Genomic DNA, 15,463 nt, shown 5'->3' on the forward strand with positions numbered 1-15,463 from the left:
CCGGCAATTGTCAAATAGCGAGGAGCATTTTATATAAATAACCTATGAATATCTAGGCCAAAATACATATGATATATTAATTGGAATTCTTTCAGGCTGTTAATTTTTTGTTACTAAAGTTTTTATTTACCAAGAGATGTTTTTTAAACATGTATGTTTTATGCCTTTGTTTCTGTACCTTTCATATTTTGTAAAACAGCTCTCCATTTCATTAAATTATGAGAAGTGCCGCTCGCAATTAATGTCAAATATTAATACAATAATTACAGTAATTTTCATTAGAATTTGGCAAATGATATACTAGCAAGCCATCGTGTATTTACCTGTAAGTAATACATTTTTTATACCTACAATAAATTATTTTTAAAATACGCTATACGACTTTATCATGCTGTGTTAAAATTGTAAATATTTTTTTGCAATATAATTATCATGCTAGTAACAAATTATTCAATTTCTAATTTAAAATTCTACGTATTATATAAAGAAGAAGCGCTGTATTGTCGATGTACGGTCGGCTGCAAAAGTCCAGTAATAATTTTGAACTTTATTTCGTAGGTATAAGGTTCAAAAGTATGACTCGACTTCAAGTGCCCGCACATTGCTTAGTTCTGTCCACGTAAAGAAAATCTAAGCAACGGCGATTGACCACGATCATAGTCAATATGCAAATCCATTTTACCTGAATAATACGTACCTCCGAGCAATTCCGGGTCGCCAAGGTTAACATAAAACAGGACATCTTTCTCGTAACTGTCCTCTTCGATGATATGGAGTGGAATCATTTTTCTGCAACAAACAGAAATATTTTTATTTATTTTATACCCCTAAACCTTCCTCATTAATCACTCTATCTATTGGTAAAAACCTCATGAAAATCCGTGCAGTAGTTTTTGAGTTTATCGCGAATAGATAGACAGACGCGATAGAGAACTTCATTATAATATGTAAGAAGTATGAAGGATATTCTTTGCTTTAAAAATCATTTACTATTATTTCTTGTCTCGCAACGAACCAATCTGTGCACTGTGTATTGGTCACTAATCACGTGTGATTATCGCTGGAAATGTTTTTAAATATAAATAAATAAATATATTAGGACAAATCACACAGATTGAGCTAGCCCCAAAGTAAGTTCGAGACTTGTGTTATGGGATGCTAACTGAACGATACTATATTTTATAACATATATATATATATATATATATATATATCCAAAAAATTTTTTTTTTATTTTGACTTTCGCCACCCAGTAAATTTGTTTTTTTTTCGAGACTTGTGTTATAGGATGCTAACTGAACGATACTATATTTATATATATATATATTATATAGATAAACATCCAAGACCCGGGCCAATCAGAAAAATATAATTTTCCATCATGACCCGACCGGGGATCGAACCCGGGACCTCTCGGTTCAGAGGCAAGCACTTTACCACTGCGCCACCGAGGTCGTTAAACTGTCGTTTATATAGTTACAACCTCTGCACACTTGTTTAAGATTTGCTAACATGTCTGTTGGCACAAAAAAATTGTGGTCTCCCCACAATTTTTTTGTTTATATGATAAAGTTTAGGGCAACGACATTTTGTAGTCAGATCTCATTTAACGCCCGAATTTTTTCATAATCAAATTTTATGAGGAATACGCGCGCGTTTCGGCCATTAAGTACTCTGGGAGAACAACCCGAGATATTTCGTCTCTCTTTTTGCTGAAAACGTATCAATTATAATTATTCGCTTCTCCGCTGAGTCTGAGTTACTATGCTGTCATAAATATCTTCAGATAACGATGTTCTTTTGCGGGAAAAGGGTTTTTTTCTAAGTCATTCTCTAAGATTACGGGTTTTTATCGACTTGATCAAATATTATTTCTTTAAGTACCACTATTTAATAACATACATTGTGTTTTTTTCTTTCTTATTACCTTTTTTCATATGCCCATGAAAGAAAATTACCATCGCATAAAAGCACCGCATCCAAATCGGTTCACCCGTTGATGAGCTACGGTGCCACGTTCACAGACAGACAGACAAACTATAACACACCTCTTGCGTGGGGGTTAAAAAAAGACAGTGAGAAGTGTGACAAATATAGCTTTATTTAATATGCTCAGTATATCATAAAGCAGACTCGAGATAATCACTCAATGTGACCTCGGTGGCGCAGTGGTAAAGTACTTGCCTCTGAACCGAGAGGTCCCGGGTTCGATCCCCGGTCGGGTCATGATGGAAAATCTTTATGTAATTGGGTCGGGTCTTGGATGTTTATCTATATATGCATTTGTTATAAAATATAGTATCGGTGAGTTAGTATCCCATAACACAAGTCCAGAACTTACTTTGGGGCTAGCTCAATCTGTGTAATTTGTCCTAATATATTTATTTAATTTATTTATTTACTTAATGTACCAGCAGCGAAATTTCGACTATTGTCAAGTGAGTTCCACCTCGCCCCGCAATCACTTGGCCAGTGCTATTGGATCTCTCACGTGGGATTCCGCGCGGATTCAGAAGTGAGTTTTTTGATGTCTTTCTTACAGAATGCAAATTTGTACGTCATCTCATATATATTCGTCAAAATTCCTGAGTGAGTTTAGTTCAACTCGCCAACGCACCCGCAAGTGTAGCGCTAGTGCTCGAGCGAGTTTTACAGAATTAGGTTAATTTGTAATTAACCATTTCCGCGCGGAATCCGACGTGAGTTTTTAGACGTCTCTCACAGAATCGAAACCCAGATAGCGTAATTCATTACGCCTGTCACACTATGATGCCTAGGCCACTCAGAATTTCCAAAGGCTAGGACATATAAAGCACTAGCCTTATCTCAATTTCCGTGTATGAATTTTTGAACAGCCCCTTTGTTTCTGCTATATCTTGTGACAAAGACTGAAGTGTTTTATTAAAGCAGAGAAATAGTGCAAGAACTGTGTTGAAGTGAGGACATTTGTTTGTTTCTTTGATATTTATTTTATTTATTTATTTGTTTAATATTAGTAAGTAAATTTTACTTGCAGTTTAATGCGATACATAAACACCAGTTGACAGCGAGCGCAACATTTGCCAACAATATACAAATATTATATCAAGTGTTTGCGAGTTATTTGTTGCCTTCTTGGCTGTGACGCCTCGAATGTTCCTGACTTTGTGGTTGTGACTACTGATACACATCAACAGAATAGAACGACTTTTCGATTAACGACAATTTAGTTTAAAAGCATCTTAAAATCCTTATTGAGGCCCTAACCTAATTAATATAAATGCTAAAGTAAATTTGTTCTCTTCAAGCTCTATCTATTCAATCAAACCAATCTTCTTGAAATTTTGCATACATGTAGATTGAAACACGGAAAAGGTTCATCCCGGAACTTCCCCTTGGAAAATTACGCGGGCGAAGCCGCGGGCAATAGCTAGTTATTTTATACTTTAACAGCAATTTGATAGTTTCCTAGCGTTCCTACTGTTTACCGTTGTATCTGATATGAGTAGACTCAGTGTGACTTTGTCTACAGCTATATTTGCTTGTCTCACTAAAATGAGCAGAAACAGAATCCTGAAGCGCTGCCAGCATAAACTATTTCAGAATGCAAGAATTTATTTAGCATGATTGCTTTCTAAAATCCCTACTGAAAAGAACTTGGCCGAGGTCCAACTCCTGTTAGAACTCTGAACGCGACTGGTTAGGTTATTAGGTACGTTTCAGTTATCCCACGGACAAAATTGGTAAGTATATATGAATATATATTCATATATACTTACCAATTTTGTTCATTTGGATTTACAAGTACAGATGCGGCGATGAATGGCGTGTGGTTCCACCCTAAAACGTATATGGCTGAGTCATGTATTCTTGTCCTCACATATTATACAAGAAAGTTTTCTGCCACGCCTGCCTGTTCGCGATAAACTCAAACAGTAATGCACTGATTTTCATACTGTTTACACCAATAGACAGTGTGATTCTTGAGGAATGTTTATGTGCATAATTTATTATGTTTCTATCCGTTAGACAAAAACTTCATTCGCGTCTGCATTTGTTTGATTTCGGCGATTGTCTTTACGAGCAACAAAAAAGCGCACATGCGCACAAAAGAAATGTTCAATTTTTTCATCAAACCGCAAAGAAGACAAAGAACCTTCATTGTTTAGATAAAATTTAACCGTAGTTCTAAACCAAATGTAAGTATTAAACTCCAACGAACTGGGGAGGCTTGGCCGCCGTCCAGAGGAGTCGAAAGCAGTTGTTTTTGCCAAAAAGTCAAAAGTGCAGTTAAAACTGTAAAAACTTGTTATAAAAATGTTGTAAATTGTCATTTGTAATAATCACTTTATCGAGTTCCGTTACTGAGATAATCTTTACATATCACACATAAAACACAGTAAAAAAATAAAACACAAATAAAAAACGACTGCACGCAGTTTTCACCAATAGACAGTGTGGTTTCTGAGATAGTTTTAGGTGTATAATTTATTTTATTTTTACCCGAGCGAAGCCGGGACGGGCCGTAAGTTCCAATATAAAAGTACCCAATAATCATGGTTTCATTCCACTTAAAATATTCTCTCTCATGTGAGCATTTTCGCCTTTTCCCGTATTGATGTGCGTCGGAGCCCATGGTCCACTTTACTACTGTATGGTGTAACTACCATAGATTTGGTAATGCTGATATTGAGATGCTAAGTTATAAGATATAAGCTCCGAAGAGATTGAATCCAAACCCGTAGAGTGCTAACCGTACACTGATATATTATTTTAACCTTAGATTTAATGTTAAAACCATTGACGCAAGTCTAATAAAGTAATTATGCATACTAAGGAATACAATAGCGAACGATGCATTGACCGACATCAGCGCCTATGTTGGTATTAATTATATTTATTGTGTGATGGGCTCATACACACACCTAATACTTATTACTACTCGTGAACGGGTGCTGCCAGAGGGAACTGGTCATCGCGCTTCATCGATTCGCTCTGATCACAATCATACCCTAGGGACACTGTTCAAATGAGTTTCTTTCGGCATTTCTTCTCAGCAGTGGTCGTTCCGAAATGCCAGTAGTTTGTAGCTTGTGAGAATTAACTATAAATATAAAAATTGACGAGAAAAAGTGCCTGTGAAGGTCTAATTTGTAAATAAATTATTTGAATTTGAATTTATCCATTCCGAATGGTCTTTTGCATACATTTTAATGACAAAGATTATTTATTTGCAAAAACATGAGTTTACATTTTTTACAATGTGGTGTTAAAAGAAGAACTTAATCCTCCATGTTTCACCGTCCACGGGTATGCAAATATACATGCTATCGTCCCACAAAACAAAATCGAACAAATAAAAGTAACTAAAGTTTTTACAAATATATCATTTTTGCAACAAGTTTTTATTATCGCCAGAGAGATATTCATGGGGAAAAGTCATGTTCGTACAGTAAACTGTTGAGGAGTTCGCTCATTAGGAGCCAATCCTGGGTGCACCATCAGGTTATGCTTATCATGGAAACTGCAGCGACGTGTAAAATTTCAACACTGCAGAACATACGAAAGCAGGTGAAAAGTCACTTGCAAGATTTGATTTAATCAAACAAACATAGGAACAGGTAAAACTACACGAAAGCTTGTAATAATTGGATTGACATATCAATTTGTAAAAGCTGGACAAGGGAAAACAGAAGCCTAGTGCACAGGCATTTGGCTTGCTGCCAAATGCTAACACAAGTTATGAGCCAGTACACATACTCCAGCGGATTACAGCATTTGCTATTCAATACCTATGATTTATTCAAGCATGTTATTATAAAAGGTAATTGCTTGGTATATTCTAATTAAAATTTTGTTGTTACAATATAGATTACCGCGTAAACTCGATCAAGGGAAAAGGCTAATTTCCGTTAATACAATTTATGTAGGTTGTTAAGAGAAAATGCTTCAACACTTACATGGGGATGGGAAACATCGTTAAGAAATCTGAGTGCGTGTTTGCATTTCACTTCTCACTATCGAATCGATTCGAAGTGAGACGCAGCGAACCAATCACATTGCGGTATAGTTGTCGTTGCGTCACAATGGCACACTGTGATTGGTTAGCTGCGTCTCACTGCGAGTCGACTCGATGGTGAGATGTATATAGCAAAGTCGCACTACGCACACTGACGGTTTAGTTTACGATGAACGTGATAATTTAAAAAAATCTTGTTTAAATTATAAATAGTTCTGCATTATTACAGTAAAAAAATTAAGTTTGTATATCGATACATATCGATGTTGCACTACAATAAAAAATAAATTACAGACTCCAAGTCAAATTATTATTCAGAATCGATTTTAATTAGGTAAAACTTTGATCATGACTGATATAGGTACATGGTTTCAAAAATATGATATGGAAAGCCAATATACCAGGTAGGTAACCACACCAATGGTAAATTGAAGGCCACATCTAAACTTGGAACACAAACGACTGCTATCCAATCGATACCATTATTGATGCATACACAGGGTATGAGTTGCATTGATCGTGTATTTAATAGACCGGCAAAACGACAATAAATTTAATATATGTATATATATAAATTACTTTTCATTGCTTTAAATTTTCCGATTTAATTTATTCTTTTCCATTTCTGTTTGATGTTGACCACTTCCTTTTATTGTAGTCACTAAAAGAGTGTGCTCACATGCGCGCTATATGCCGTATACATGGCTGGTTTTTCATTGCGATATTGCTCTCGTACTAACTACGCAATGTTCACGCATTCACATCGGCATGTGTATGGGTTCGGCGATAGTGTGGAACTGGCATTAGACATATCCTGCAGAACGCACTCCATCCATTACTTTCTCTACTTCCACTTCGTTTTCATCACAGCATACCTATTTGAGTGATATAACTTATATGCCATAACAAAACACATGATTATTTAGAACGAGGCTTAACATTAACAAAGAAATACCAATTTGTATGTCTTCATAAATCTAGGTCGGTGAGCCACGTACGTAAATGCTTTCGATCGCACTTTGAAGAGAAGTATTAACAAGATAGTCGAACTGTTCAAGTGTTCAAAATGTTTTAAATTGACTTTCTCAACATTCTAGACTAAACATAAAACTATTTAATATTATGTCCATTTAGACTACAGAGATTTTTCTTGTCGCTTCAGTTCCCATAACAATACATTTTTTTATGGTGCACTTAACTTGATAGAGCTCCTAATGAGGGATTTTGTCAACTGATTTTGTGACGAAAGTTAGCCATGGAACTAGATTAACCAAGGGTTCAGAAAATGAATCTAGGAACACTTTTGTGAACCGTGGGTAAATAAAGTTAACCGTTAAGTGAACCAATGGTACAAAAGGTTAACCGTGGAACGCCGAGGTGAACCACTTTGGTGATCTCTCTGACGACTACAAAAAAACCTGACAAAAACTAAATTTTTGCGAACCTTGTTTACAATGTTCATTTTCACAACGTTAAACTTAATATTCAAATTTATTTATTTCGTTAACATAGGTAAAACAGGTTGGCATGTTTGTGAAAATATACTTGGTATACTATACACACCACAAATTATTTAAAAATATATATATTAATAGCTGCGCCCCGGGACTTCGCTCCCCTGGGAATTTCGGGATAAAAAGTACCCTATGTGTTATTTCAGGTTATATTCTACCCGTGTACCAAATTTCGTTACAATCCGTCCAGTAGATTTTGCGTAAAAGAGTAACAAACATACATACAAACGCCATCCTCATGATCTTTGCTTGTAGAATTTAAACTCGATCAATTTGAAGCTATTATCTTAATAACCGTAAAAAATATTTCAAATGTATTCAATTTACTAACACTGCATGATAAATTTGACTCCTCTTCCTTCAACGTAATATTGCTTGTTTATTGTAATGTATATCGGTTTTATGCGGCTTAATATTATGGTTTTGCGGAATGATCCCCTGAGGTGCAATCGGGGGTATTATCCGAGGCTTAGCGGATTAGGAGCTAGGGGAAATAGGGAAAGGAAAACGTGGAAATATCTCCAGTACGAATCAAAATGTCTGGTTTATTGCGTTAAATGTTATAATTGTTGGCTTAGTACTTGTGAGTAATAATTTCTTAAGTTGTAGTTTTATTTTAACCCCCGACGTTAACAAGGGAACGTCATAATATTAAATTATATACAACGAAAAGTTAACGTGTCTGTGTAGCTACCAAACAGGTGAACAAAACTGATTTAAGAGTGTGGTGAACCAGTCAACTTTCACGTTAACTTTATCCTGCGCAAAAAAACCGTACGTACGCCATTTTGTTTGAACGACAGCGTCGCGCTGATTAAAATCAACATCAAAATTAATTGGAACAACTTAAACTAAATAATTTTAAAGCAGTGTCTAGAATTGAGAAATAAGTAAAGCTACTTCCCCGCTTGCCGAAGGGGCAACCGATCTATCTTTCTTTTCCTTTCTTTGTCTTTCTTTCGTGTTTCCTGTATGTGGACACCACATACAGGAAATTTAAGACAAAGCAGGAAATTTTAAAATGATCCTAACTAATATTATAAATGTGAAACATTTATTGTAGGTACAAGAGGTAACAAAAAACAAACGTTTTTTGTTACCTCTTCACGGTCTAACTACACAACCAATGTTCTTGAAATTTTGCATACATGTAGTCTGAAGTATGGAAAAGGACATTGGGTACCTTTTATCCCGGAAAAATTGCGGCCAAAAGTTAGTAGCATATAAAAACAATATTTTTTTTGTTTAAAAATCACAAATTGAATAAAAAGCGCCTTTTATCCACCTATCCTCATTCCAGTCTGGTCTAAATAAATATTAGCTTCGTTGGGCGAAGGCATGTCGCTGTAATAGAGTGATCGTCGAGACGCGACGTGTTCGCAAAACGTGTACACTAACTGTACGATGCAGGTTAACAAAGGATATTGTAGATCGTCGTCGAGAGTAGGTTGCACCGTCAAATTTGACGTTAACTTTTAACCCGCGCAGAAAAAACGAAAAATACCTTTTATTTTGTATCAACGTCAACGGCGCGCAGATCCAAGTCAAAGTTGACTGGTGCAAATGACCCTAAATCATAACTAATGTTATAAGTGCGAAAGTAAGTTTGTTTGTTACCTCTTCACGCTCTATCTACTCAACGATGCCACGGGCAAAAAGCACTAGCTGTATACTAATACATACAATATAGGTCAACGGAGGTAACAGTAGGCACGAGGATCAAATACAAGAATTAAATTCATTAATTGTCCCGTGCCTGGTGAATTTACGAACCTGACTCACGTACGGAATTTTAAATAGTCCAGTGCGTGACCTCGACATTTAGTGTTGATGTTACTCTCGACGCGCTCCGGCGCGGTCAACTATGCGGCTAGGCGCTTTTCGATTTTTCATAGCGCTTTTTTTTTATTAAAGAAAAAATAATTTAACAATAGACATGACCGAAAAGACATTAAGAAGTAAGGAAACCATGGCAGAGGTAGTTTTGTGTAACATGTCAGTAACATTGACAACACTACCGATAAAAACCATGACGTTTTATTTGATCATATGAACGCTTGCTTACAGACGTTAGAACTGAAAACTCCGTACCAATCGACCCTCGCAAAGTATGCAGTCAGCTCGTGCGACCCAAGACGTGAACATTTTCTCAAAGAGTGAGAACACGTTTCATTTACATGTTACAGCGTATCGGGATAACTCTGAAAATTCTTGCACGAAATGACATTTGCGCAAATGCCTTTTCTGTTATAAGTATCTTTTCGCGCAAATGTCTTTTCGCGAAAAGATACTTGCGCGAAAAACCTGCAAGTGTCACCTCGTACTATCTCCATGAGAAGACGGAGCCGATCCTATTCTATAACGAAAGGGTCACAATAGGGTTTGACAAGGTCAGAAAATCGTAAAAAATATGTATTCTCTAGATAAAATATATTTTAGACCATTGAGATCATTAATAGACTTTAACAACGGTGCTATATCATTATACGAACATTTAAAATTATATAAAAATAAACTCAATCATCGTAAAAAAGAAAAGTTTTGAAAAATCTTTTATTAAAAAGTCATCAGCGTAAACGCAATATTAAGGGTAGCTGTCGAACAAACATAGCAATTTTCGCTATCATATAACTCAATCGCGACGGCACGTTATTACACGAGTATCTGAGACAAAGTCCAAAAATATATTTGTTTAACTATTTACCTATCTAGTACCGTATCGTAGTGTATCGTAGTATCCCAGTATATATTTCACTAGGTACATATTTTAAGCACTCATGCTTCGCACCAGCACCTACTTAGTAGTAAAGGCTCTAACTGATTGCTTACCCTTACTTACCCACTTTTTTTTATCTTAATTTTTTTTGTTATGTGTGTGTCTCCAGTTTTTTGAATAAACTTATTTCTAAATATGTGATTTTATTTTTGTAACATCTTTGAAAGTATTGTCATTATAACAGTATTTTTTTCACTGATGTTTCTAATAATATAACGGCGTTCGAATAGTCATCAAAATGAAAATTTGTCATTTACCCTATTGTCCGAAAGCTCTTTTTTAAGATTAAATGAAGCAGATTACTTTTGAATGAGATTACAGAGAATCACGACCTACTTAATCTATTTAAATATGCTAATTAGTTTCTTTATATTCAGCACAATCTCATTAGTCGTCCAATTCCTTGTGGTATTTTGTTTCTAATAATCATGATTTTTATACTGAATATTTATAAGAGTTGCGTTGTAGGATACAAACTATTAAGGATACATACAAACTAAATATTAGGTATATTTTATAACATAATTTTACCCTTAGATAAATATTGAAGATCCAAGTCAATCTGAATATGATGGAAAACCACTAATGGAGCTGTTTGTCACAACCAATTTGGCTGTGACTTACAGCTTCGTGCGTAGGTACTATGTACCTTTGCCGAAAATAGGTGAGTATCAATTTATTTAATTTTTAACGTAAACATAAAACTAATATTATAGATAACATGATAAAAAACACACTTGTGCATCTTATTTCAAAATTCATCTTTTCTAATACACCCTTTACGTGAAAGGTCATACTTCGTTTTCCTAATTCTTTTTTTCATTCTGAAACTAATTTGGTTATGATTATATCATGCTTTTCATATTTTCTTTTACTTATTGATTTCAGATCTCACCAAAAATATTAGTATGATTTTAATTAATTTTAATTTTTACATTACAATCCTAAAAAAGAAACACCTAAATTGTGTCAAGTCGTTGTCCAAAATCGCAAGCTACGTTTACATGAAACAAGTAGAAATTGCGGCCATCTTGCTATTGAACATCTTAATCTCTGACATTTGACATCCGCACCGAAGGACCACCCTCGTCTTAAAGCCATTTGTAGACCATTGTGTCCGATGCTTTACATGAACGAGGAAATATATTGAATGGAATTTGGAGTTTCTCTGAGTTGTGAGTACTTCCATTTCACGAACATAAAGTCCGGTCGCACATGTGTAAAGTTTCCTTTGTATCTTGTTTTGATGCTGTAAAATGTTGGGTCTGTTTGAAATAATGTCATTGTACAAAACATTATACAAAGAAATATGGAAATCAAAAATAAAGACCGAGAGTCGAACCCGAGACCTCCAGTGTAGCAGTCCGGCTTGATGACCATTAGGCCACGAAGGTCGAGGTGTATAAAGCGTACGAAAATTTCAGACGCTTTATACGAATGCGGAAAATTTTGAACGGCTGGGTCTTCATTGGCACGGAGCGATGGTATCCCATTAGAAAAAGTATATTTAAAACTTTTGAGAGTTTTTTTTTATCATTTAATTCAAGTTTCTCAACGTTTAATATTCCCTTCCTCATATTTTGGCCTCTACCACGAGTTTCTTACACCGATGTCACTTCCTCACCTCCTTCCGGTGTTTAAATTAAGCTAACTTCTTCAAATTTTCAGCAATATACCTTCATTGGTCTGCCTTTAGGTTTTTACTCCGGCGTTCATGTTGATATCATCCAGCAGATCCGCGAAATTAAAATGGAAACAAAAGAGTAGTGGAAATTATTACTATTAAAAAAATGTAGTACTATTGTACTTAGTTTTCTATGTAATTATATTTACACTGTTATGTTGTGCACATAAATAAATAAATACTTAAAAAGCAAAACAAAAATATTTTCTAACACTCAAACCATAAATGGAAATCAATAAGCAGGTAATACTAGAGACAAAAATCTATTAGCATGTACCTACAGCTTAACAAAGTGATCTTCGAGGGCGAGCCTATATAAAAAAGAGGTAAGCGTTTGTGAGTTTGTATGTTTGAGGCGGCTAAACCCGAAATTACAGAACCGATTTCAAAAATTCTTTCACTGCTGGAGAGCTACATTATCCAAGATTGCTTTAGACTATATTTTATCTCAAAATTCCCACGTGAGCGAAGCCCAGGGCAACATATAGTTACTAATATTTCTATTTCCTACGTTGTATTTCATCAAATTATATAATCTCATTTTCACGAGTAGATCCGAGATCTAAAACTAAATTTTCTTAGTTATACGGATGAGGAGACTAACTTTACTATAAATTATACTGCTCGACTGAATAACGATATTTTCATGTAGAAAAGTTACAGCCGATAAATGTGAAGTATCTTTTATATTCACATATATAAATAACTAGCTCTTAACTCGGAACTACTTTCCAGGTTTAATGGTAAATTTTTATATCTACACACTTCATTGGATATTAATTTCATAGTCAATTTATTGTATGTACCTATGTATACGTCAATTTGCAACCCCTCTAGGCCTCTAGGCTCTAGGCCCAGCGCCATTACTGCGTCTTCTTCTGTCGCGTTGCCGTCCGTCGACTGCAACGGAGTACAATGCCGATATTGTATGGAAAGACGAAGTACGTCAACGCACGTCAGTGTCAAAATCTATAGAAAGCAATGGCATGGCTCTGACAATGTTGGCATGTTACAAATTATTTATTTTTATATTACTTACTAGCTGCGCCCCGGGGCTTCGCTCCCGTGGGAGTTTTGGGAGAAAAGGTACCCTATGTATTGTTCCATATTATTTTCTATCCGTGCACCAAAGTTCATAACAATCGGTATAATAGATGATAATGCGTGAAGAGGTAACAAACAAACTTACTTTCGCATTTATAATAATATAATAATAGCTGGGATTATAAAAAAACCGAATCCGCGTATTTATCAGAAGTCAAGAAGGCGAATGGAAATCGGAAGGGGTGAGAAAATCAAGCGAAAGGGTGGCAATTAGGGTGCCATGCAGGTCACCGGGTGCCGAGTAAAGTATAGACTGCAAAAGGCGTCATTATTTTATATTGCCTTTGAGAATTCGTTTTGAAAATAAGGCTGTTATAAAATGAAGTAACGGCCGTAAATATTTTACTCAAATTATTTGATTTTATATGGAACAGGTTTCTTTTCACGATTTCTGGATGGCTCCATACGAAAGCGTTCAGCACGTGTTGGAAATAACAACATTTCAGTTCAGTTTACTTTATTGTCTATGGCTCATTTTGTCTATTGTTTGTTTCCCTCTCTCTGCGCGTCCATCTTGGAGAAAATACACGTAGTTTCAACACCTCCGGAACTTTTATTTACTAGTCCTATAATACTACAGTTTTACATTAATATTTTCATTTATAAACAGTATGGACAATGGACAAAAGGATGCCAATATTTACAAAGTCACTCTGTACCTGAATATAGAAGTATTTTTTTTCAAAATGAGTGGGATAACTTGAGAATAGTTCGAATGAATTTTCTACTCAATCAATCTCTCTCTCTCTCTCATCTCCGCATGTTCCCGGTTGCGTTCGGGGCTGTGATGCCGTGAAACCCGGAGCTAGCGTAAAAGATACTTAAAATTGTGATTGTGATTTTATTGCTTGCCTGACATCGACCCTCTTTGGGACTGCTATAATTTTCGATCAACTTCCTATGCTACATATCCCTTAGTCGTCTTCTACGATATCCACGAGCAATATTCTAGGGCGGAACCACACAGCACAATACGAATATTATTCGCTATTCAGTAAACTGAATCAAATTATCTTTGACAAAGTTAGATCTAATTCGCTAAGTATCCACAAATTGCTAGTTCTGTCAGACGCAAATGTGGATTGGCCCCAATAGCTCTAATAACTTTAGCTTGATAGCAATTGAATTTGGATTGTATCGATATATTTTCCGTTTCAGTATTGCGGAATTATATGGACGGATTCTTGGATTAAATTGATCCGTATAACAACAAAGACGCCTTTTTCTAAGTACAAATCTTGCAATTTAATTTTGACAAACTTCCCAATGTCCAATTCAGTTGAAATTGTATTATGCTGGTCCATCCAGAATGAAATTTCATACAAATTCAGATTCAATATTCTTTTTCAATTACTAGTCAGTTCAACAAAAATGCCCTTTTAGACCTACGAAGTTTTTGCCGAATCCTTTGATAAATGGCGTTCACAAGCTGACTGCGCATCTTTTTTAAAATTATCTTTTTTTTTTCCCGTCGACTCGGCCGTTTTGCAAGTCCTGTTAGCAAAATTTATCGAGTGTCAGATTTGGCGATTAATTTCTGAGATAAAATAACGATGTTGCTAATAAACTGTCAATTAAATTTCTTTTTGCTTTGTCAGAGTATTTTGATGATACATTTTTGATAAAATAATATCAAGTACAGCTTTAGTTAGAGACAGACGCAAAATATGGAAGGCATGTAGTGTTTTGTTATTTTTTTTTTGGTGATAAATATAATATTTTAGGATGAGTTGCACCAGTCAACTTTAACGTTGACTTTAACCTTCGCTCCGCCAATATTTAGACAAAATGGCGTACTTTGAGTTTTAAAGGTTAAAGTTAATATTTAAAATTGACTGGTGCACCCCACTCTAAGAATACACACACCTTTTAATATGACCTTTTTGTAGAGAAAGAGATGTCTAGTCTGTGCTTCAGGACATTGCAAATCTCGAAACCTCCAACCATCTCGTAAATGCAGTATGAGTAGGATATTTCTAAGTTATTTCTAAGTTATTTCTAAGTTATTTCTAAGTTATTTCTAAGTAATTTCTAAGTTATTTCTAAGTTATTTCTAAGTAATTTATAAGTTATTTCTAAGTTATTTCTAAGTTATTTCTAAGTTAATTCTAAGTTGTTCCTAAGTTATTTCTATGTCATTTCTAAGTTATTTCTAAGTTTGTATAGATTAAACAGTCCCCGTTTAATATATACAACAATAACAAATATTTTAGGACCAGAACACGTAAATTCTTCATTATCTTTAGATCCGGATGCCGTGGTACACAGCGCAAGTAACACCGTAAAATCGGAGTAAAGGAATGAAACGTAAGACTAAGGAGAAGCGCTTTTGCGCGTCATGACACATAATTTCGATAAAGGACGTATATTTATTATTTGCATGGTAG

At 35.2% G+C, this 15,463-nt stretch overlaps 1 protein-coding gene across 3 annotated transcripts in view; it reads right to left on the reverse strand.

The window, feature by feature from the left end:
• The window catches only part of Calx (Na/Ca-exchange protein), a 97,170-nt gene that overhangs the window by 21,098 nt on the left and 60,609 nt on the right, over positions 1-15,463 (reverse strand). For all 3 annotated transcript variants that reach the window (XM_053757384.2, XM_053757382.2, XM_053757383.2), the window contains exon 2: positions 698-789. In XM_053757384.2, the coding sequence (XP_053613359.1) occupies positions 698-789 (92 nt within the window). The remainder of the gene's footprint in view (positions 1-697; positions 790-15,463) is intronic.

This window comes from Plodia interpunctella, chromosome 17, assembly GCF_027563975.2.
Source record: "Plodia interpunctella isolate USDA-ARS_2022_Savannah chromosome 17, ilPloInte3.2, whole genome shotgun sequence".
NCBI classification, from domain to species: domain Eukaryota; kingdom Metazoa; phylum Arthropoda; class Insecta; order Lepidoptera; family Pyralidae; genus Plodia; species Plodia interpunctella.